The sequence below is a fragment of the Mizuhopecten yessoensis genome, unplaced genomic scaffold, assembly GCF_002113885.1.
Source record: "Mizuhopecten yessoensis strain PY_sf001 unplaced genomic scaffold, ASM211388v2 scaffold3645, whole genome shotgun sequence".
In the NCBI taxonomy this organism is placed as follows: domain Eukaryota; kingdom Metazoa; phylum Mollusca; class Bivalvia; order Pectinida; family Pectinidae; genus Mizuhopecten; species Mizuhopecten yessoensis.
In genome coordinates, this window is record NW_018405148.1 from 454,742 (window position 1) to 480,045 (window position 25,304).

Below are 25,304 nucleotides of genomic sequence, written 5' to 3' on the forward strand. Positions count from 1 at the left end.
CAGTGACCTTGACCTTTGGTCAATTGACTCCTTGTTTAATTCTGAGCAACATTGCTTCAAAGTGTCATAGCGAAATGTTCACCAGTGAAAAGATACAAAATTTAACCTTGACCTTTGACCCAATGACCTTGACATTTGGTCAGTTGACTCCTTGTTTAATTCTGATCAACTTTGCTTCATCATGTCATAACAAAATGTTCATCAGTGAAAAGATACTAAATTTGACCTTGACCTTTGAATCTAATGGCCTTGACCTTTGATCTTGACTTTTTACCTCCGTGTGTCTCTTTGTTTAATTCCGAACAACTTTGCTTCATAATGTCATAGCGAAATGTTAACCTGTGAAAAGCTACAAAATTTGACCTTGACCCTTGATCTGATGACCTTGACCTTTGGTCAGTTGACTCCTTGTTTAATTCTGATCAACTTTGCTTCATCATGTCATAACAAAATGTTCATCAGTGAAAAGATGCAAAATTTGACCTTGACCTTTGAACCTAATGACCTTAACCTTTGACATTAACTTTTTACCTCAATGTGTATTTTTGTGAACTGAACATCTTGACCAAGTTTCATGTACATCAGTCAATAAATACTAAAGTTAGAGAGAGTGATTACTATAGGGCATCCGTATCGCCGATACGGGGCCCTAATAACGATACCACTACAGCAGATGTTTAGTCTGAAAACTTACCTGATCAAGGTGTCTTCTCCACTAACAATACCACTACAGCAGACATTTAGGNAGACATTTAGACTGAAAACTTCCCTGATCAAGGTGTCTTCTCCACTAATGATACCACTACAGCAGATGTTTAGGCTGGAAACTTACCTGATCAAGGTGTCTTCTCCACTAACGAAACCACTACAGCAGACATTTAGACTGAAAACTTCCCTGATCAAGGTGTCTTCTCCACTCACGATACCACTACAGCAGATGTTTAGGCTGGAAACTTACCTCATCAAGGTGTCTTCTCCACTAACGATACCACTACAGCAGACGCTTAGACTGAAAACTTACCTGATCAAGGTGTCTGTTTTTGAGAAGATCTGGCTTTCTTGTGATGCAGTACTCAAAACAAGTCCAGATTTTATGTTGCTGAAATTACAAAACTTAATTAAGCAGTCAGCAGGGTTCTTACACACATACCCCTAATCCCAAAATTCACAAGTGTGATCTGTGACCTTTCAGCCTCGACCAATGAAAACCAAAATCTAATAAAATGTTTAAGTTGATGATACCATACTATGGTGTTAGAAATACACTTAATCTAATGAAGGGTTAAAGATATATATTGTACATAAGCTTTTTACTTCAAAGGTGGTCAAGTTTGACCTTTGGCCCTTCAGTCTTGACCACTGACAACCAAAATCCAACCAGGTGTTGAACTTCATTTACCATATTACGGAGAACTAAATCTGTTGAAAGGTTTATGAGATATCTTGCACACTAGCTTTCTACTTCAAAAGTTCTGATCAAGTGTGATTCAAACTCTTTATCCTTAACCAATGGTTAACTGCAACAGATGTGGAGATGGATGTTTCGGCCATAATGACAAAGCAATTTCTATATACCCCTCTACTAAGTGGGGGCTGTTATCACGATCACACATATACGTATACTTACAAGGTCCCTTGTCACACTTAGTAAGTTACACAACTGTTGCAGTCTGTGAAAGCCAAGGCGGGAAACTGAAAATAGTTGAATGATACAAATTATTAGAAGTTAAAATACCAGGTGAAACATTATGGAGGACATTTGTCAGTGTGTAACTTTTAATTTAGAAAATATCACCTTTGTTAATTTGAGAAAGAATGACAGCATATCCTAATATGTAGGGTTTTACTTATTGTTTCAATTCATCGTTCATATTGAGACCTGGGACCTGTTCGTTTAGGGGGAACGACCGGTTTGTCTGTTGATAAATGTATCATTTCAGGCATAAATCCTTGCAAACCTGCAAAAGTTCATTCAGGCCTTGCAAGATTTTGTCAAGGCACGCCTGAAAACATTATCAGATTACTAGGTCTGACTTTATTTCATAAACGAACAACTTTGGTCCAACCCATTCAACTGTTTCGCTCGCGATAAACGAAAATGGCCTTGGAGAAGTTGACACACTTTTTTTTGAAGAAGCTCTGAAAAGAGTGTATTTATCTTAGTTTGGTAAACTCAAAACAACATTTTGACAAGAAAGATTTGTAGAAAGTTTACTCACCTTTGTTGAGGAAGAATTGAAGGGACTGTGAGCGCCTGGGTGGAGGTTTGTCAGGGTTTCCCTGTTGTGTCAGTGGGGTCGTTCTGAGGACTGTCCCTGCTGGAGAAACACCTCTTGTCCTCAGGGGTGGGCGCATTGGAGAGAGGTAGCTACAAAACAACATATTAAATAAACTAGGACTATGAAGGCTGATATTAAGGTTTTCTTCATCCAAGGCTTTGGATTTTGTTCAGAATAGAAGAAATTTGCAAACACATAATTTTATAAACTGAACTTTTCGAAACTATTCTTGGAAACATTTGTTTGCTTTCTGCATAGCATTAACGTTTTCTTTGAAGTCATTTTTCATGTGATACTTTCATTATCAATCACTGCTTAAATTCATGTGGCTAGAAAATTAATATACCACCTACAATATAAATTCATAACAGTATTCGGGCATATTTGTATACGTATAACTCACTTTCTTTTTTAATCAAAGTAAGCACTTTCAACTATGAAAATAGCAAGTTGGGCGTTATGTAAGGCAGTTTCAGAGATGGTAGACTTGTTACTAAAGAAATGGGGAAAGATATGAACACTTAAATCCACAAAGTTCTTAGGGATATGCTGAGTTACAGTCTCTGCAAGCCTGGAGGAGGTCGCGACAAAAACGAAGGTTCTGTACAAACTAGTTTGATCCTTTAATGTACATACAAAAAAATAGCACAAAGGTAGGGTTAAAATTGACCGGATGTCAATAGGGTGTCACTCTTCTGTAATCAAACAAGAGGCCCAATGGGCCTGCATCGCTCACCTGGTATTAATCTCACACTTGTAATCTTAAAAGTGGACTAAAATACAGATACAGGCAGAATATCAGTGTTTGATTCATAAGAACCTACTAAAAGATTTAAACATATGACGCCTGTGACCTTGAATGTCAAACAGGAACATTAGGTTGAAAATGGGTCAAGGTCATTCATTTGAACAAACTTGGTAGTCCTTCATCCCAACATGCTACAGTCCCAATTTTAGTACCCTGGGCCTTTTGGTTATTGAGAAGAGACGTTTGAAGATTTTACAACATTTGACCCATGTGACCTTGAAAGTTGGTCAAGGTCATTCATTTGAACAAACTTGGTAGCCCTTCATCCCAGCATGCTACCTTGAAAGTTGGTCAAGGTCATTCATTTGAACAAACTTGGTAGCCCTTCATCCCAGCATGCTGCAGGCCCAATATCAGTACCCTTGGCCTTTTGGTTATTGAGAAGTTGTTGTTTGAAGATTTTAACATATCTGACCCATGTGACCTTGAAAGTGGGTCAAGGTTATTCATTTGAACAAACTTGGTAGCCCTTCATCCCAGCATACTACTGGCCAAATATTATCAGCCTGGGCCTCTTGGTTATTTAGAAGAAGTTGTTTTAAGTAAAATGTTGACACCAGATGGACAGATGACGGACGCCGCACCATGCCATAAGCTCACCTGGCCCTTTGGGCCAGGTGAGCTAAAAAGGACAGTTATCAGCCTAGTGATGGGTCAGCTTTTTTTCACCTGAAACCAATCAAACAGCTTACTGTGTGCTTTTGATTTTGTCATGATATATTCCAGGGGTGCAGTGAACATAAACGAGCATAACCCCTGTAATTGTGAGGATGGAATACTTACAGATCAGCACTGGACGGAGTTATCTCATGGCCTGCACCATCAGGGGGAGAGGCAGGGATACTGTCGTACAGTAGGTCAAACAGCGGTGAACCCTGTACAGACAACATAAGGATACTTAACCATCAAACTAAGGATGACAATGTGGTCGTTGTTCAGATATTGGTATACTGGCCAATGAAACAAGAGAGATTACAAAGTCTGTACGTCCAATCTTACGCCGGCTGTTCTATAATAATCATATTGGGAAAGTCAGGGCACCTGTACAATACATTAGGGGTGGTAGGTTTAAATCAAAATCTGCCAACTTTTTCTTATATTAAATCAGTTTTAACGGTGGTAGGGACTCTAAACAAGAGGCCCAGAGGGCCTGTATCGCTCACCTGTTTCTTTTGTTACATGCAACTGACATATAGGTAACTAAAGACCAAATTTGGTAACTAGAACACAAGACATTTTAACATCTCCTAAACGGTTCTGAAGATATTGTTGTTTGAAAGTTGAAATTTTAATTTTAAAGCTTGTAACCCATATTGACCTTTGACTACCGACTTGTACTTTAAGTTGACCTTTGACCTCATTACTGTAATAAAGAAAACAATTCACACAGCTGGTCTTCATAACATACCCAAGTATCATGACTCTAGTCCAAATGGGTCTTAGGATATTGATGTTTTAAATTTTTCACATATTTGACCCCTGTGACATTGAAAGTAGGTCAAGGTCATTTTAATGAGGAAATTTTATAGCACTACATCCCAGGTACCTACTGGCCAATTTTATCATGACCCTGGGCCTTATGGAACTTGAGAAGAAGATTGTTAAAGCTTTTAACCAAAGTTGACATTTGGCCCCCCCCCCCCCCGACTAGCATTTAAATTTGACCTTTGAACTGTAAATGAGAAAAATATTCGCACTGCTGGTCTACATAACATACCCAAGTATCATGACTCTAGTTCAAATGGTTCTTAGGATATTATTGTTTGTAATTTTTCACATATTTTACCCCTGTGACCTTGAAAGTAAGTCAAGGTCATTTTAATGAGGAAAGTTTATAGTACTCCATCCCAGGTACCTACTGGCCAACTATCATGACCCTAGGTCCTACAGTTCTTCAGAAGAAGTCGTTCAAAAGAAAAAGTTGACGTAAGGACGACAGACGACGGACTATGGACGACGGACGCCGCAGTACGGCATAAGCTCACATGGCCCTTTGGGCCAGGTGAGCTAAAAAATGCCTCCCGTCCCTCCCATATAGCTAGTTCTGAGAGAGCCCTTATAACAACCGCATGTTATAAAGGTGCAAAAAAAAGAATTAATCTGGACCACAATTGAATTGTTACAATTTCTACCAACTTCGTTTTCAAATTCAGATGGTCAATGTTCTGCACTTCAAAATATCTCAAACAATTAAAGGTCAATAGCAGCCAGCTTGGATTTCTAAATGATCTGAAAAGTTCAGATTTATTCTTGATCACAAATAGATCATTCTTTAACAAATTGAAAATCAGAATGGAATTCTAAAGACAGATTTTTATTTTAACATAAAGTTGTCCAACTCCAACCTATACTATAAAAAAGTAGGTTCAGTAGTCCGCTGGAGTTAATAAACAACCATGGTATCAAAAAAAGACCAACTTTACCTCTTCCCATGCCAAGCTTTCTAAAATCTGTATCGCAATTGACTGGAGATGCTGAAACATTCAAAAAATATGTTTTTAACATTTTCTGTAGGATTTCATAAGATTTTCTTATTTGAAATTACAGCTTCACCTTTTAAACATTTTTCACAGTGAAAAGAAATCATCTTTCTAGTTTTTGTTTATTTCAAAGTTTAATGCAGACAATCCCTCATCTCAGTAAGCTACAAGGTTCTGTAAAGGGAGTTTTTTAGATGGTGGACAGATGCTGTACCATTGCGTAAGCTTTATGCCAGGTGAGCTGAATACTTTTTTTCTTTTTTTTTCTCCAAAATGTATTGGACATATTATTGTTTGTTTCTTGCTCTACCTTCACAATCTCCTTCGTCAGAATCGGCTCTGCCCTGATGAAACTCTCCAACACTTTGTAGAAGTCATATGGATGGATTTCAAAAACCTCCAGAATCCATGGAAAAGCAAACTTGGAATCTCCAGCCCCAATCGCCTTTATGACTGGGTTCCCTGTTAATGAGCAAGTCATCAATATTTCATTTTTATAAAACTGTGTTTATAATGACAAAAAAATGTATTATGTATTTCATAACCAAAGTATACTGCAAATCAAACATTTCCTTATCTGGCTTTTGCATCCTGGAGTCAGCAGACCCTTTTAAGCAGATCTTTTTGAAAATGACATGGTGATGGACAGATATATGGTTAATTTACAATATATTCATTTCTACTGAACTTAGATTCAAAATACCTGCTTATAAAGAGTCCAAGCTTGATTATTGCATAAAGATTCAAGTTGGTACAATGTATATGAATATGTCTGCAAATTAGTGTGGAAAGTGGTCCAACTGGTAGACTGCTTTTAAATCTTTTCAGAAGTTTCCAATTGAAATAAACATGAATTTATATGTGATGTTGTTTTACGTTTTATTCAATACTGAACAGCTTATCTATTTAACCAGGACAACGTCATACAGTGATCATAATGCCACATGATTCAATACCTTCCATCGAATTAAAAAGAATTGATAACTTTTTGTTTTCCACAAGTTCTTTCAACCATTCTTATTGGCCCGGATGGAAGCTTGCAGAGGGTCTTAATGCGAGAGGAAACAGGAGTATCGGGAGAAAACCCAAGCAGTCTGGCAGGTGACCCCATACCTTTACACATCCGATCGGGGAATCAAATCCTGGTTACCTTGGTAAAAGACGAGTGCGCCATCCACTGCCCTAGCTACCCCACCACCCAATCCAACTTATTCCACCGAATTAGATTGCACAAGTCGGATTATTCAGAAATTATCAAAAATTCGTAAAATCGCACTGAATGTACCTGTAAATATATGGACCATATCTTGTTCATTGAGGTTTATGGGGTATAAACTTCAATGGATCTTGAGACAAATTTTACAAATTGGGAACAGTTTCTACTATCTGACTATGTGTCCTCACACTTACACGACACATCGTAGGTCATCAGGACGATTTCCACAGAGCAGGCTATGAGGGACTTGTGGAGGGTCTCTATATTCAGCAGTATACTGAAGTCAGTTTTAGACAGCCTCTCCTTCTCCTGAAACACATCCAGCAGAAACACATAACAACCTATGGGTCTGTATTGTTTCCTATTCATGGTATTGTTCATTATCCCTTAAAGCAGCATACTAGACAAACTGGAATGATCATGGTGAACTCAATATTACTATGACCCAGGAATTTGAAAAAACTATACTAGTTAGTATACATCTTGGGAGTTCATGTATGTTAGGACATGAACCATAAAGAGTATAGCTTTTCAGGGCTAAGACTACACTTACTATTAAATCAGACCAGATTTAGGACTTTTTCAATACTATATGAACCTTGAATTATTTTATTGTTAATTTACTTCAATTAACACTTATCACAAATACTGTTCTAGTCAAATGAGCCAACACTGCTTGTATAAATGGATAAAACACATCCGTGTGATTCTCTTTACATTAGAAACTCCACAAAGCAAATCGGGATGGAAGTTGAGGCCCAGAATAGGCATATGTCAATGTGACTTGAGTACTAAGAGGCTAAAATTCATTATTCCACATAAATGCATGGTATAGGTGGTAAGGCTCCTAAGAGACCCCTACCGTCTGTAACATTGCCTCCAGCACTCTGTAATACAGGCTTTTTGCCAGTGTGAACCGCTGTTCGGCGACTGTCCGCTGGTTCGGGTTGGTTAGGTTCACAAAGCGTTTTATAAACACGTCGTTCATCTGTACCACACGGTCTGCAATGTCTTTGGCAGGGTTTTGTCCTGAGCATTTCTGTATGATATCAATCAAAAGCTGTGAACTCCATACAAGGAACATGTACAGCATACAGGCAATGTCAACACATTATCTCCATAGGCACATAGCATTGTCATTTCGTGTATTAATTTATTTTGATAATTTCTGGGGGAAATACCCTTCATTCCTTTCCAAAAATCTTGAACTTTTTGCTGTTAAATTTAAATATTTTGTGAAATATAATACTTAAGCAGGACGTGAAGGAGACATGGACATCTAATTTCCAACAAGAACTTGCAACAATAAACCTTCTAAACACTCAGGACTTCTTATGTAATTTCATGGAGTTTATCAAAAGCAACACCACATACAGTTAAACTACCTTGTAAAATTCCTGTAAGTTGGCACTTGGCTCATCTTGTGCTGAACTGAGGATATTTTTCAACTGTTGAACAGTATTCAGTGCAGCCCTGTAATACAAACAATATCAGAATTGTGCTTTCCATCACTACTGTATCCAATAAACACTCATGTGTTCAATAGACTTGTAGGAAATCAACCATTTCATAAAATGCTTTCTGTTGACCTGTGACATTTACCATAGATAACAATTTCAGCAGTCCAAACACAACACTTACCTGAGATTTGGAGAGTTTAAAACCACGTGTCAAATACACACATGCTTTCAAACTCAAGACTCAAAGCTCACTTCAGAGAGTGAAAAAGGTTTAGGGTTTACTGAAAGTCCTTTGATACTACAAATTAACATGAGGCCAGCCAAACAATATGTGTTTCCTGTTACATGTTTTATTGTTAGAAAAAGTTAGGGTAGAAAGGTAGGAAACAAGTTATACTTTTAATTATATAATGCATGCTTTATATAGGAGAGTGATCTTGACTTGAACAGTGCTTCTTTGAAAATTGCCTTAAAAGTTAAGGATAGGCATTAAAACTTAGGGTAGGTAGGGTTACCAGAAACACAAAATGTTTTGTTTGGCCTTATAAATACAGTGAATCTGTTTAACTTACCCCCTTTTACAAACATATTTGTCTTGTTAGACATGATAAAGGAATTTTCAGGCTTGTATTTGGTAGTTTTTATAAGAACATGGAGTACAGCTATTTTGTTGCATTAGACAAAGCATTAAAACATTCAGAGGTCAGATCAGACCGACAGATTCACTGATCAAAGATGATGGATTCATAAATGATTTTCAACAATTTTCTTACACAAAAGGTTTAAAAGTCGTTAAATAACAAACACATGTATGCAAAAGATTTTTTTTAATAAAATATGCAGTTAAATTACTTTCGCTACCTGTCCATAAAACAGATCAAAAATCAAATATTTTCTTTTTTTGGAGGATATCAAAATTTCATTTCAATGAATGCCTTGTAAATATTTTGAGGAATGGATATCAAAATTATATTAAAATGCCTTATATCTAATAGCCTAAAAACCACCTCAACAGGAGAAATATACTTAAATAAATAATCAAACTAGCTTCTAAGGCGGGCCAAATATTTACAATGTACTTAAATTGTGAAAAAAATGCAATGTATTTATATTTCTCTTAATAAAGCCTCATGAGGCTGTCTTTGATATGAAGTTTATTTAACCAGAAAATTTGTTCCAACAATTTGACTTGCAATCTTTACAGGTTTATGTAACAGGTGCTTATGGTATACGTAGAGCTAGACAGACGTGTGGATAACTGGGTTCTATCAAGAACAAAACGGTTGTGAATAAAAATACAAACTTAAATCAAGCCACAATTTGCAAGCCAAGTCTGAATTGACAATTGTAATGATGTGAACACGATTCACAGTTCTTAATATTTCTAACAAATATTATGTAATATTTTTATGTACATGCAAGATATGAGTCAAATCCCACCATTTTTTTCAAATTGACTCATTGAAATACTTTAATACAGCATCAATGACTCAAATGACTCGTTGAAATACTTTAATACAGCATCAATGACTCAAATGACTCGTTGAAATACTTTAATACAGCATCAATGACTCAAATGACTCGTTGCTTTTCAGAACTTGATAGCCATAAAAACGATTATGTAGGAAGACAATTTGAATAAATATATTTCCAAATGGGAATGGCTGTCTACAAATGTATCATAAATTAAAGATATATGAATACTTTGTTAACATGCTAGTAACACTGATAATTTAGGAAATTTTATGCCCTTTTTCAAGAGTTATCCAGAATGTCTAACACATGAGGACCGCCTTGATACAAAAGTCAAGCAGTTACATCTACCATTTCAGTGTTGAATGTGAGGTTTGAAACATTGCCTCTCTCAAGTAATGCTATAAAATTAGGTCTGGAAAAGCTCAACCATACTACCAAAGCACAAATCGTCTCAAATTTCAAGTTGTGTATAATCTGGAAACAATTGGGATATAATTAAAATCATCTGGAGAGAATAGCAATCCAATGGTGTATAATCTAGAGAGGATGGCCACCAACCAATTTTGAACCATCAGTAGAGATGGTCCTCAGAAAGACTGGACTTACAACAGTGGCATTATGTAAAAGGGAAGAAACCAAGTAAAACTCACGGATGGAGGGTTTCCCCAACTAACAACAAAGAATCATTTAAAAAAGTGGAAGGGAAAATAAAAGTGTTGGTTATCAAACAAAATTATATGGCACAGATATAAAATATCTGATATTTCTGTGTAAGCTTTAAACAGGATTTCAGTTCATTAATAATAAATTTGTTGAGATTTGTACAGCACTCTTTTAAATCTGTTTTAGGATAAATTTCCTCAGCTTGTAAATAATTTACAATGATATCAATTTATTGAAAGAATATTCGGGTAAAAACATAGAATTTTGCCAATAAATCGCAACATTTAAAGCACTTCAGAATATGAATATAAAGAGCTAAAAAACTTTATGGAAAATGTTCACCTCAAATTCCTAATCACTTTTAAACATAAACCATATTGCTTAATAACATATTATAAACGCTATTGGGGAACCGTCCATGTTATACCTCAACTCTGGGTCAATGTAGTCCTCAGATAGACACAAACTTCCTAACAGGTCTGCATACATATCTACATCAGTCCTAAACGTCATCAAACGACAGTTAACATTTCTTGAAATATGCACAAATAACAATTAGTTGTCTTCATCATTATGATGGAAAGAAAGTTTAAAATCAAATTTGTACATTTTCCCTATCAGACACTGTATATTAAATGTAGAAGGCTTGGGTTAACAGTGCACTTATCAGTGTTGTAGTTGTACATTTTCCCTATCAGACACTGTATATTAAATGTAGAAAGCCTGGGTTAACAGTGCACTTATCAGTGTAGTATTTGTACATTTTCCCATCAGACACTGTATATTAAATGTAGAAAGCCTGGGTTAACAGTGCACTTATCAGTGTTGTATTTGTACATTTTCTCATCAGACACTGTATATTAATTGTAGAAAGCCTGGGTTAACAGTGCACTTATCAGTGTTGTATTTGCAGTTTGGTGATTACGTTGTATCTTGTCCTACTTTTACTGAGATTATTTGGTATATAGAAATGTTTGCTATCATAGTTGAACTGCAAATTTTCTTGTACTGTAAAAATAACCATGCATGACTATTTAAGTCACTGAGGGTAAAACCGTATTAACAAATATTAACAAATACCCCCCCCCTTATAAAAAATTACTTTAACCATGGGTACCGATTCATAGTGTTACTTTATATAAAACCAATTCCTTGTGGATGGTTAGTATTTCTATTTTGTATCAGTTATTTGCTGTTCAAATATTCACCACTCCACTGAAGTTAGAAAAGAAATACATAGCAAAACTTAAATATTAAACCCATTTCTCAAATGAATTCAAAAGCTAGCTACCTTATAGGTGTCATGGGTGGCTCAGCATGGTTTTCTTTGGAAGGTGATGACTTTTCTCTGTGTAAAATAACAGGAAACTAAATAAAAAAGGTAGCAACCAGCAATCCTAATTTGAATAAACAAAACAACAACAGTTACTTAACTTTGTTATGTAGATTTTACTATATCAGAAAAAAAAAACAGAAAAAGAAAGAAATGCAGAAATAATCTTATTCATTTACAATTACTATCTTTTAAAGTTTTCATCATGATTTTAAGGCTAGAAACAAACCTCCCACAGACTTGGTCTATTCAGTACCAGACAGGTACCCCACTCACTTAACCAAGGTAGGCTACAGCATTTTGCACAAACTATATTGCACATTTTTCACGATGTATCCCAGTAAAATTCAAATAATAAAATGATTGTAGTATTCCAAAGTTGTACTAGCTATATATATATTTTAAATCTTTCCAGCTAAATCCTAAACATTTGAAAAACTTGACAAGTCTAATAGCTAAGAGATAAAGTGTGCTCTCAAAATGTGTGCAACTCCTAGAGAAAAGTTGTAAGTAAAATATTTGTCTCAAAATCACTGTAAATTCTATGAATATTACTAATTAAGTTCAAATTACCCGGTCTGTTCTAAAGTTACTAGATGTGGGTCGTTGTCTAGGAAACGTAATTCATCAATGTCTCCTTCCTGAAGGTAAAGTTTCTCATATGATTCCGTGAGCTTCTTGAGCTGAAAACAGACAAGCTACATTTACAACAACACTTACACAGTGTTCGTGAAAGAATTTTACTATAGAATCAAGGCCTTTCAGGGTTGTTTTTTTATGCCCAAATTTCTCTTGCTAATCAGAAATTCCCAAAATACAGAGATCTAGCTTGTAACCTGTATCTAAACTCACCATATTAACACCAATAAACCCAAAATTCCGAAACTGTTTGGTAGTCCAAAATCTAGAAATGAACTTGTAAAAATATTCCATTTTCAGTATTTTCTGAATTAATTTTTATGAGAACACCACAAATCCACCAAAATTAATATAAAATATTAATTCAATGATCCATTAGTCTACAATTAAAGGCTCGTTTTATCCTTCATGACATTTTTGTTAAATTTAAGAGCTTTTAGGTCCTGTAAATAAATGTTAATGGTCCTTTAAGGCCTGTACAAAGCCTGGTTGCCATGTTAACCAGTTGAAATTCACATTTGTTTGTAACTAATCTATTTATTTATAAGTATGGTTAAAGATGACAATTAGTCGAGACTCGGCATCAATTAAATTTTCTCCAAATTCAATGATTTGACCGTAGAGCTTTGTCAGTGATTGGGGCCACACTGGACTTAACACATTATGGAGATGAAACAGTGACGAATTTCTTCAGATGCTATATTTGTATTGGCTGGGACCTCACAAGTGGATCCATTATGTTACCTTAAACAAATATCAGCTTATATATAAAGACAGTGATTTACTGAAGAAAAATCTTATCATTAAAACAAATCTTATCAATAGGACGAGTCTTACATCTAATTCTCCATCTGTATGAGGAAGACTCTGTATAAAGGGTTCCGTTCTGTTCACCTGTACTGCCTGTACCTGAAATGTTCAAAGGAATACACCTGAGTGTTGACGAGATAAACATTAGAGTGCCTGACTATAGACAAATAATCAAAAATATTCTAAAAACGAAGAATTCAGATAAAAACTTCCAACATGAAACTTTTTCAGCAGCTGATTTATACTGTGTTGCCAATGATATTTTCACTGATTTGCGGGCCTCATGCGCATTAGCCAAACTTTGATATGTGTAACATTAAATATAATACATATAAATATTATCCACAATATCAACTGTTATACAGCCTTCCCAGGATTGAAACCAGCAAGCATGTATGCAGTAAGAAAGATTGTTTGAAATAAATTTTGCTGGTACATGGATTATATATAAATACTCTTGTCAATAATGTATAAAGTGTCATCAGTTATCAGATGAACATCAGTAAATGTATTTGGACATTGATGTAGGTTTGTTTGCTTGTCTGGGGGTGATATGTGCGACAATGAAATACTCTCATATCTTCAGGTTGTAAAGTGTGGCACGATTGAATTCAAATCTTCAGGTTATAAAGTGTGGCAGGATTGAATTCATATCTCCAGGTTATTAAGTGTGGCAGGATTTAATTCATATCTTCAGGTTATAAAGTGTGGCAGGATTGAATTCAGATCTCCAGGTTATAAAGTGTGGCAGGATTGAATTCATATCTTCAGGTTATAAAGTGTGGCAGGATTGAATTCATATCTTCAGGTTATAAAGTGTGGCAGGATTGAATTTTATCAAATTTATTTGTTATGTTGTATAATAATATTGTACATTATTCTCTTACTTTCGTTAATTAATCGTTAAAACTTCACAATGTGCGAGGGAGCCTTTTCTAAATTTCTCTAGAGTCTTACTAAGGTCAGTTTATGGGCTGTTCAGCATGGACAGGCCTATATTTTATCAGTCAAATTCTAACCTCTTCATAACACAGTTTGAGTTCCTCTGTTAGTTTCTGCAGCATGTTGTTACTGGCCCCGTGTACTTTGGAATGGTCTATACAATTCATCACTACTGCATCTAGAATTCAAAACATCTGATATCACATATTTTAAACTGCCAAATTTAATCATGAATCATTGCCAACCGTGAAATATACCCCTCACTGTTAATTCTTTATGATTGATTGTGTTGATTTTCATTATGTTCATAGACATTTTTGTCCCTACCTTTTTAAAGATGAATGAATCAGAACATGTAGAAATCAAAATGTCACATAAATATCAATAAATCTTGTATACAAACCAAATGAACAGAGGACATCGCATATAGGACATCATAATTATATGCTTTTCAAGAGCTTGAAATATCAGTCATAACATTAAAACATAAATCCTTTTCATAAGTTTTCTAACCTTTTTCAATTATCTTAGTCTTTATCTCGTAATAAGCCCACCCTACTGTTAAGTAAAAACAGTTTTTCATTGTCCTTTAATAAGCCCATATGCTTCTATGAGTGAGAGATTGTGTATTGGCCCATGGGCTTATTGCAGAATAAATATGGTAAAAATTACATCCTATGTATACAAAAATACATGTGAGCTTACTGAAGGGAGGATTTAACTGGAAAGCTGGAACATTGCGAAGGACATACTCAAGACAACACACAAATATGAAGAAGGCATCCACAATCTGCTCATCTGTCAACAGAGCACCTATCAATGCAAATAAATATTTGTTAGTAAGATACATAAAAAAAAATATGTAAGTAAAATGAAGAGAAAAAAGTCATATCATTCAATTTCAAACACAGATATGATGAGATTCTTTTTTTTTATTTTAAGGAAAAAATGATTTTAACATTTTTAAAAAAGAGGCTGAAACATTCCTAAGGTTCAAATAAGTTTCACAGAATATTTTAAAGGCAAAGATTTCAAATCGGTTCTGGATCTAAAATTCAAAATAAAGTAAAATCACGTGTTTTGTGAGGCTCAAATTCTGTGGTTTTGACATGTTCAAAACTAGTTTTTGATATTTTTCTTTGCCTTCATAACAAGGCAGAGTATTGCAAGGCGATCCATAGTCCCCCACCGGTAATGGTTTCTATATTTAACAGTACATTTATGCCAGGAAGCATAGGTCACAGTGAGGATATAGCGATTTAATTCTTGCACTCTGTCATCCCAAGATGTTCTTGTACACCAAATCTAGTTACTCCAGGTGAAATAGAACAGAACATATGCCCCCGACAAACTTTTTCAAAAGTTAAGGTCAAAGTGTAAGCCATAGGTAACAGTGACCTAATTCTTGCACTCTGCCATCCAAAGATGTCCTTGTATGCCAAATCTGGTTACTCCAGGTGAAATAGTTTGGAAGACATGCCCGGACAAACTTTTTCGAAAGTAAAGGTCAAAGGTCAACACAAGAGGTCCATATACACCAAATTTGGTGGCTCCAGATGAAATAGTATAGAAGAGAAATGTCCCGGACAGACCTTTTAGATGGAAGGACGGACAGACGGAGTGCAAACCTTTAGTCCCCCCCGGAAACCGGTGGGGGACTAATTACTGTTTAGAAATACTTTGTAGGGCCTAAAAGTACCCATCAAATCAAACAAACTAAATCTCTTACGAAGGCTTGCAATTACAAATTACACCATAGATTTAATATGAATACTTGTATATTTCAATAATTTTTTAAAAGAAGTAGAAGTATTGATAAAAAAATTCAGTCCTCTTGTAAAATCCAAAATTTGTGATTTTTCGATAAGAATATCTTTACATTCGTTCCTTTCATGCTTTTTCATGTTAAAGATCTTTACATCTTTAACTTACTTTTAGCATGAATAAATAGTGTCCAACACAAGCGTTTCCTGGCTTCCACACCCTCTCTCACAGGAATGGGGATGGCAGTGGAATCCCTGCAATCCAAAAACAATTAATTGAAGGCTCGACTTTCAATAATTGCTTGTATGAAATTCATTTTAAGATTTATTCTTGGATTAATTTTCAAATGTTTAGTTATTTCTTACTATTTCATAGTCATATATAGATGAATGAAATAATACATTTGAGAAAAAAATAAAAATAAAATTCCATGAAACAATCAGCTACTCGAATGGAAACAACAAAAATAACATCATTTATCAATGACATAGGCACATGAAGACCACAACCACAAGATTTGTTAAAGGGAACACGTAAATTTGTGTATGAAAAGGGTGATCTGATATTCTCTTACCCTGGACAGACTTATCCTTACTTTTACCGGTGTGAGATTTCCTTGTCTCACCCTAGGTTTGAGACAAGCTACACATGCTCTTTGCACGTTCTCCACAATAAACCTGACGTCACTGATGTGACCCGGAAGAAGAATTACTTTAATGTGGTCACACACATACACAAGTTCGTCTGCTAATCTTGTCGTGTTTACATTTGACATCAAAGAAGATTGGATTGATTTTTAAAATGTTTAAAATATGATGTGTGAACCGTCCGACGCATACATATAATATTAATACACTATCCATGTGTTCCTGTTTACAAACAATATGCTTCGTCTTACACTTGGACAGGAACAACAGGGTAAGAGAAAAATAATCATTCACCCCCTCGGGGTTGAGATAGGGGGATCTCAACCCTCGGGGGGAAGATTCTTAAGTTGCCAAACACTCGGCAAAGCCTCGTGTTTGGCAAATTAAGAATCTTCCCCCCAAGGGTTGAGTCTCCTCCATCTCACCCCCAAGGGGATGAAAGATTTTATTAGTCTTACTGTGCCGACATAGACTGTAATTGTAATTCGCTTATCAGGATCTGTTTTCTCAATATCCAGTTTAACTTGACCCCACAGTCCATTGATGTGAAACCAATTAAAACATCTACTGCTTGCAATAAATGCTTTGGGACAACTACATTGTCAGACAAAAGCAATGACTTACAGTGGTACAGAGCTTGCTGAAATGTGTCGGCCCTGATGATGATCATGTATACACAATACTGGTGTCGGCCACAAAACAAAGGTGAGTGGACAGACTGTTTTTTGAGGCTAAGTTTCAGATTCTTTTCTATTTTATAAGCTAGTAGCCAATTAAAAATTAAAAAGCCAAGGGCTACTTAGGCTACCAACACCGTGAGCCCTACGCTCCAAGAAATACTCAACAAAAAGAAAATATAGGCGATTGTTTGCCTTTTAGTGCAAGCACAATCACTATAGACTGGCAAAGGCTCAATGGTCCTGCCAACCCAAAAAATAAAGAACATTGCCAATTTATCTGGACAGCTACCTTACATTAAACAATTTTCCACTTCTTTAAGTTGTAAAGAAACAGCGACAACACTTTATGTAACAGTTCTTTTCACTTACTCTTTCTGGTCTTCATGAAAAACATTATTCCAAAGCCTAAAAAAATAAAAATAATTTTTTTTTATTGATATAGAATTAATAGTGAGAAATACAAATTGATTTATATGTCAATAGAACTGAATTATGAATTAACTTAAATTATAAATCACCACTGAAGACACATTTTAACTCCTCCAATTCAAAGGTTGGAATAGTTCATTATGAAATTTCAGGGGTGAATGAGTTTAACCAGTGTGTAGAATATAAACCAGAGCATCCTGTAAAGCTTTACAAGAGTAATACACTAAAACACACACAGTGAAAATTTGCCATTTACATTTTAGTATTTCTAGCATGGAATGCCTTTGGAAAGCATTTTTTTCATAGTTATATATGGCATATATTTAAGGTAGTTTAACTCAACACTAGACTTCAATCCAGGATCTCCAGTAGAGCAGTACATAAGTATATAAGTGGAGGCATGGTAGTCTAGTGGTAAGATGTGATAAAGCGGTTTATAAGAACCTCGAATTATTATTATCATTATTATATCATTATTTACTATCTGCATCTGTTGATTGCAACACTACTGCTAACTGGGAGTTAATTATATAAACCCTGGCCTAAAAATAAATAATTCACAGGAACAGTCCACTATTCTTTAGACATCACCACATTCACAACATGTTAATACCTATGAAATCTATGTGATAGTGCTGAAACTATGCAATACTTCTTCTCCAGAAATTTTAGATGATACTTCACAGCTTCACTAAGACTGATAACGTCTCTGATCTGGTGCATTATTCTGAAAAGAGTCTGCACGCTGAAATAAACGTGAAATATATCAATAGTGTGCATGTAACTAAATGATAAGCTCAAACAGTAATGCTGAAAAACTTTAACTTAAAACAATATCATTTTACATTCTTAATGACCTGCCTAAAATAAAATAATCATGAAGCTGTACTAATTATCATGAATATTTGTAACTTTTCATTTTAAAACTTTGATTTTCAAACATCTTTAAACCAAGCAAACTTTGACCATTTCAATCCAATAAAATTTAGTTATGTTATTATACGCAACAAACACAGCATTATTCTTCAAAACTTCCATTAAAAAGACAATGTTAGAAATATTATGTATCTTAATTTACGAGATTTATATGTTGTTTCACTAAAATAACTATATGATCTGACAGAATGAAATCCTTGTCTGTACTGTCTTTACCTAACTTGAGTCTTAACCAGTATATCGGTGACAGTGACGGCCGGTTGTCCCAGGTAACCACACTGCAACTGTGGGTCAAAAGGTCCATACGGCATCCTGATAACAAATGAACCACATAGAGCAAAGCGCCGTTGTATTGCCACCCGTTGTAACGCCAACCCCGCATACCGCCATCCATCATCATATTCCCAAAACAAATGGTTAAAATCACACTATTTTGACCTCGTTAAATACCGCCAATTTGAGTCGAGTACAGGTATATCCTGATGACAGGATTGTCACGTGCGTGTGAACATTGTATTGCTACACGTGACTGCCCACTGACCAGGTACTCAGCTGTATGTTTTGCACGCTCAACATTAAATAACAATTTTGAAAAAAAATGTATTCTGAAGTAAATTATTATTTTTAAAGTATAAGTGCAGTTGGTGTGTGAACACTTGAGTTTAAAACTGGAAACCTGACATACCGCCAAAACACAGGGGCCAGAAGGGGGGTGGGTGGTGGTGTTATAACGAGGTTTTACTGTGTATCACTACCCCAGCTTGATGCAGGCAGAGATTACAAGCAAGGTTTTGACATCATTTTTGTCATGCGCTTGCATGAAGTAGAAGAGGATTCTGGCATAACCAAAATAAATAATTTTGTTTAGGCCTACCAACCTAGTTTAACTATCTCTAGTACTAACAATTTACCACAAAATCATTCAAATTCAAGTTTTGAACTTAAATGCAAAATATGAATGAAGTGTATTTAGATTTTTTTTCCAATTTATTTTTTAACTTTTTTTTTCTTTTGTAGAATTAGGAATATTTGGATAATTGGAATTCAAGTCAATAATGGGAAATGAAGTAAAATATTTCACCAACCTATAGAATTGAGATGCAGTCTGGTGAGGAAATATAGTATTGTATTAGTAGCCGGATAGCTTTTGATTAATTTTGCTTAATAATGTCATATTAACAGCTAATTATAAGGTCAACTAAAAATAAGGATGTGCTTCCATGTATGTATTGTATGAGCTCATTCATGCGGATCTGAAGCCAACTTTAGAGTGCTACCTCACTGAAGGCACCAAGCACAGTATTTCACCAAGTCACATTATACTGACAATGGGTATATATATATATACATAAACCAGTTGTTGGCGTTATCCTTAATGCTGAACATTAAGCAGGGAATAACAAACACCATTTTGAAGGACAATTGCAATAGCCTCATAAGTGTCTCATAATGATTGTAAGGGGATGTTGTGCATCATGTCAACCAATCAAATCTTACCTGGCATCAACGACAGCAATGTAGATAGCACATGCCAACATCTCCATTTTGGGGATCTGTAATTGATGAATGCAAACAATGAAGAAAACTTGTAAGTTATAAAGACTTATTTTGTTATGTATACCTTGTAATACATAGTGTTAATGTGATACACATTTTTATCGAAATGCACTGAACAGATGAATACATGAGGAAATCATTATACAGTTAGAAGATCATTGTAATCATATATTCATTTACTTTACCTTCAATTTTTAAGTTGGTCATCTGTACAATATTACCTTTTTGCATTCAATGGCCATTGTTTGATTAATTTTCTATACTCACCATTTCTTGGCACTACCACTATATACCCTGATAACAAACGTTAGTGGCAAGTTCTCCAGCTCATGATGAACTACCAACAACGTAAGAATTCCAAGTAATATTAAAGTTGAGGTTACCTCCCTTGGCGCACCTCATTGAATTTGTCTTTAATTGTCCAGCTGGCATACATATTGCCTATGAATGCCAACTGAAGGCAGTTCAATGCTTACTTACAGGAAGATGAAATCAACCAATTACTGAGAATATTATTCTCACAACAACTGCTTATAAGTGTGCAGGAAAAATCTATAGCTATATTTATATGAAACAGAAATATTCCTGTGAGTTATGCCGGTCAGACCTTTAAAATTTCTTCCTGACTTTTCAGCAAATTAAGCATGCTGTATGCCCGCTTTTGTACGTCATCCAGGATTTTGAGTTCATTGCACATCCACTCCAGGTCAGAGTCTACCATTTCCGTATCTGTGTCCATGTCATCAGGCACACCATTTGACACTGGTATTCTGAAAAATACAATTTTAATGTATCAACAGCTTTGAATGTCAGATATTAGCAAGGGGTACTTTCATTGATTCTGTTGAGATCCACTATCAGCATACATGTACTTTTAAATCTTTGCTATATTTTTCACGAGAAAGAAATTAGAATATCTAACAAGTAATAACAAACCCTTTTTGACAAGCAAATATATATTGAAATGCAGTAGATATAAGTGTTCAGCATTTACTTTATTTTAACGACTTACCCTACATGTATTACATATACTACATATATAGCATGTACAGTTCTTTAATTGAAAATTCTATCATTTTAATTCTGAAACAAATATAATAATTACTCAAGTTATTTAGATCAATGTTTGAATGTGTAACAGGAGACTGAAAATGCAATGCAATTTGAAACCTTCATGACCTCCAAACTCCACAGAAACCTCCCTCCTTTTTAAGTCTTCTACCCTGAAGACAACACTATTTCATCCTATTTTCAGCGTTTATACATGTCCACTACTTGAAACAAGGGAATGTTGATCACAGGCACCACATGTACATACACTGTAACACATATGCATGTATATATAGTAAAAGGAAAAATACAACAGGGCCAGACAGGGATCTCCAAATCCTAGGGATGCTCCGACGAATTGTGCTGCATGATAACCAGTAGTCACCTGGCTGCATCAAACTACAAGGGCTAGAAATTAATTGAAAAAAAGGTCGGTCAGTCACCTCTGGCTAGTAGCGTCCAATTTTACAAGTCGATATGCAATATCCACTAACCAAAATTGAGTCAAATTTTTAGTTACTATGGTCAATTATGATCAGGCTAGCTATTTTTGGAACCACTAGTCCAATCAGGCACATGCACTGTCCCAATGAACTGGTAATCTGGGTAATATAAGCTGTTTTCTACCTGCATGTGCGGTCAGTAGTTGAAGTACAATCAATGAAAGCAAAAATTTGACTCAATTTTGGTTAGTTGATATTGCATATGGGCTTGTTAAATTGGAAGCTACTAGCCCGACTGACCGACCTTTTTTACAATTAATTTCTAGGCTAGCCCTTGTAGCTTGATGCAGCCAGGTGACTACCGGTTATAATATGTTGCTCAATTCTTTGCTATTTTGTTTACCCCATGCATATAACACCACAAGACTCCTAGTCTAATATCTGAATGAGTGAATTGTAGAACTCATAACTACACATGTATTTTACATTCTTTTTTGAGAGGAACAAACAATTTCATCAAGGCTATTGAATAATTAATCAATAAAATCTAACGATGTCAGTTGTTAATGATCGATCATGACGTCGACACACATTTAGCGCTTATTTTCCTATTATTCATTATTAGGAAGAGACATCTAAACTATAGTATTTTAAGCCATCGAATGCACAGCAATTACATTCAGCTGTCAACAATATTGGGGTCACTGGGTACAACGGTTACGGTGTTTACAAAAAATTACGTCATGCGAACTTCTTGCATAATAATTGTAAGTTAGATTTTTAGTGTTACTGTAGCATGAATTATTTTGACTACATAATACACACTACAAAATAAACTTTGACTTTAAAATTGCATATTACAGCTGTAAACCATGGTCAAACCATCATGTGGTCGTAATGCATCCGATGGACGAAAATGAGAGTATCGCACTAACGCTGTAAGGCCTATTAGGTTAGGTCCTGTGGGAGGTTGCACTCACATGCTTTGTTTCATCTCATCGCAGTGTCCGTTCGTTCCTAAAGCCATATCGGCGTCCATTGGTTGTTACGTTTGTAGTTCTAACTCCTATTCAGTGCTTTGGTCACAACTACTTCTTGTTTACATTTTCTCTTGTTTTCTCCCTTTACAAACAAAAACTTTACGCTGATACTTCGTCAAGAAAAAACCCGCGAAAGTTCGGGATGAATACTTATACGAATTGTGATTGGTTAGTCAATGTTGTCATTTTCTTCAACTCAAAGGGACATAACTCCAGATCGTTTAGCAGACGAAAAGTTCACAAGCTGTGATATCCACGTGTTTCTGACCGAGATTTGACAGGTAAGGTAAACATGTCGAACGTAAAATAAAACAATTTTCTGTTTGTGACTAGTAACAAATCGAAATGCGGCGAGAAAATAATAATAATAAAACTATGGTATATTTTGCACTGGTCTGAAAATTTTCTTTCGACGTAAATTACGCCAACTGGTTATAGGTAAAATAATCTAAATTATGAACAGGTTCCAAATTAGGTTCATTAGGCCTATTTCATTATCATTCACAAAATACTGGAACCAAAGATTGTTGAAAAATTAATATGTGAAAAACTGAATGTCTTTATAAACCTACACATGATTTATCTCATATCTGCTAAGTATACATCTATAGCTTGAATGTGGATACCCGACTGAATGTTAATTTATACTATATAGCTTGCGTATTAACTATGGATCTGTTGCAACAGTAATCAGTAGCACAAAAGATGAAATAAACGCCTTTAAAAAGGAAAATATTACAGATTTTCTGTTCTGCTTATAATGATATATTCCGATTGAAATACGCAACCTGATTTATAGGTGTTTTTTTTTTACTTTTTGTAAATTAGTCCCGGCTTGTATATTAATAAATATTTTAAATTATTTAAATACCTGTCTCAACCGGAACTGACGTGCTCTTTTATGGATCCCATTGGAAATAAGTTTTATTTTAACTTTTATACCGTAATCCAAGGAAGAAAGGCCAACCACAGGGGCACGATTCAATTTATCAATTTATATCCGAGGCCTCCTTTTTACCATACATAATAAGGGGGCACCTGTTCATTTAACTTACGGTGACTACTAGTACTACTTACTGTGATATAATCTAGTCTGTAAAATTGTATATGTCTTATGTTTGTTTGTATGTATGTACCACTTGTGTTATTGCAATGCCTTTTACCTGAATAAACACTATTATTATTATTATTATTATCATATTTGTTTTACAAAATAGTAAGTAGGGGTGTTAGTACACACACCAGGAATTGTATGGATCCATGAGCTAGCTCAAGCTCAGGGGCCCTACCTGGCAAGTACTCAAGTACATGTTTCAACTTTTGGAATGAGCTATATGCTCAAGACCAGGGTTCCTATTGGCTGCTTAGGGTACTCACTCCTCTGTGTACTGGATTGTAATTGGCTGTATACAGTTTTTGGTATAGTCTTACATCTAGTGAATTTTGTAAGTAATTTCATTATGAGTTGGACTTCTGATAACACCATATGCACAGTGTGATAAAGAGGGATGGCGCACTTGTCCCTGTTTCGACAGACAATGTCCATAATCAGAAAAAAAATATGTGTCTGGTATTAATTTTCACATGCCGTCAAATATGCTACTGTGGAAAATTTGCAAGAAAACATGGGCGAAAACATGACTGTTTCTCCGTCGTTAATGCAATTTTGACACACCACACCCGCAGATACCAACTTATAGACTATTGAATTTCATCATTTATCATAAAATAAAATTTAAATCCTATTCTCAAACAGTGATACATGCGTGCGCTAACTCACAGTTAACGAAAAAAATGAAGAAGAAACAAATCATCCAAATATTTTATCAGGTTACTGCATTCCGTCTTGAACAAAGATGTGAAAAGTTGAGTATCATGTATCAACAATTTATGATGTTGCTGTGTGATATTCAAATGTAAACATGCCACGTGAACGTAAGCCGGAACGTGTACGTTACGATGTATTGACTATTATTAGTCTTAGTTATCTAGTTATTTGACTCAGTTTACAAACCAACTGCAACTATAGTATAATGCATAGTAATTTTGCCTGAATATGTCAGGTATTAAAAAAGACCATGCATAAGACAATAAATCTACTAAATGGATTTTAAAAAATAAAATGACGGGAAAATGATTTCTTCCGTATTTCATCAGTGTAATAGGGCATATATTTCGTATTAGGTTTTGTTATACATGTTTTGTATTTGCATATGTTGTCTGGTGTGAACGATGGTGTAAGGACCTTTAATGAATCTGCCTGTGACACGTACTTACCTGTTTGTGCATGTGAGTGAGTGAGTTGTTATGACATCTGACTAAGGACGGGCCATATGATTGGTCAGGACGGATGCCTCAGTTTACCTGTGTAAAGGATGTGCCCAACTTGGACACTCCGCTTCTGACCAGCTGATATGAAACACGTAGTTTGAATTTTGGGAGAAAAGTCAAAAGTCTTTAGCTGGTAAGTTTTTACTCTATTTGTTTGATAGCTTTTTGTTCATCTAATATAATAGAAAATGTAGGGACTATACCATTTTTTGTAATTCAATTGTGGCTATGTAATTTTATCTTTTTCTATCTAAAAGTAATTAACATTGAACATTGTCAAGGTCAAAGTGAAATTAAGTATGTAAAGATATGTCTTTTTGT

At 35.2% G+C, this 25,304-nt stretch overlaps 1 protein-coding gene across 2 annotated transcripts in view; it reads right to left on the minus strand.

Moving 5' to 3' along the window:
* The window catches only part of LOC110447895 (retinoblastoma-associated protein-like), a 32,330-nt gene extending 9,550 nt beyond the window's left edge, over positions 1 to 22,780 (minus strand). Inside the window, exons 1-22 of one of the 2 annotated variants that reach the window (XM_021493872.1) lie at positions 22,593 to 22,780; positions 20,727 to 20,889; positions 20,060 to 20,115; positions 18,779 to 18,874; positions 18,240 to 18,371; positions 17,567 to 17,602; positions 16,039 to 16,124; positions 14,812 to 14,919; positions 14,184 to 14,284; positions 13,192 to 13,263; positions 12,289 to 12,398; positions 11,674 to 11,730; positions 10,810 to 10,884; positions 8,169 to 8,256; positions 7,646 to 7,822; positions 6,978 to 7,092; positions 5,878 to 6,029; positions 5,511 to 5,561; positions 3,871 to 3,962; positions 2,220 to 2,368; positions 1,628 to 1,692; positions 1,022 to 1,099 (exon numbers count right to left, since the gene is read on the minus strand). In XM_021493872.1, coding sequence (XP_021349547.1) covers positions 1,022 to 1,099; positions 1,628 to 1,692; positions 2,220 to 2,368; positions 3,871 to 3,962; positions 5,511 to 5,561; positions 5,878 to 6,029; positions 6,978 to 7,092; positions 7,646 to 7,822; positions 8,169 to 8,256; positions 10,810 to 10,884; positions 11,674 to 11,730; positions 12,289 to 12,398; positions 13,192 to 13,263; positions 14,184 to 14,284; positions 14,812 to 14,919; positions 16,039 to 16,124; positions 17,567 to 17,602; positions 18,240 to 18,371; positions 18,779 to 18,874; positions 20,060 to 20,115; positions 20,727 to 20,889; positions 22,593 to 22,651 — 2,118 coding nt within the window. In that variant the 5' untranslated portion in view covers positions 22,652 to 22,780. The remainder of the gene's footprint in view (positions 1 to 1,021; positions 1,100 to 1,627; positions 1,693 to 2,219; positions 2,369 to 3,870; positions 3,963 to 5,510; positions 5,562 to 5,877; positions 6,030 to 6,977; positions 7,093 to 7,645; positions 7,823 to 8,168; positions 8,257 to 10,809; positions 10,885 to 11,673; positions 11,731 to 12,288; positions 12,399 to 13,191; positions 13,264 to 14,183; positions 14,285 to 14,811; positions 14,920 to 16,038; positions 16,125 to 17,566; positions 17,603 to 18,239; positions 18,372 to 18,778; positions 18,875 to 20,059; positions 20,116 to 20,726; positions 20,890 to 22,592) is intronic. The other variant, XM_021493873.1, reaches the window with a different exon arrangement.
* Positions 22,781 to 25,304: the final 2,524 nt, after the last annotated feature.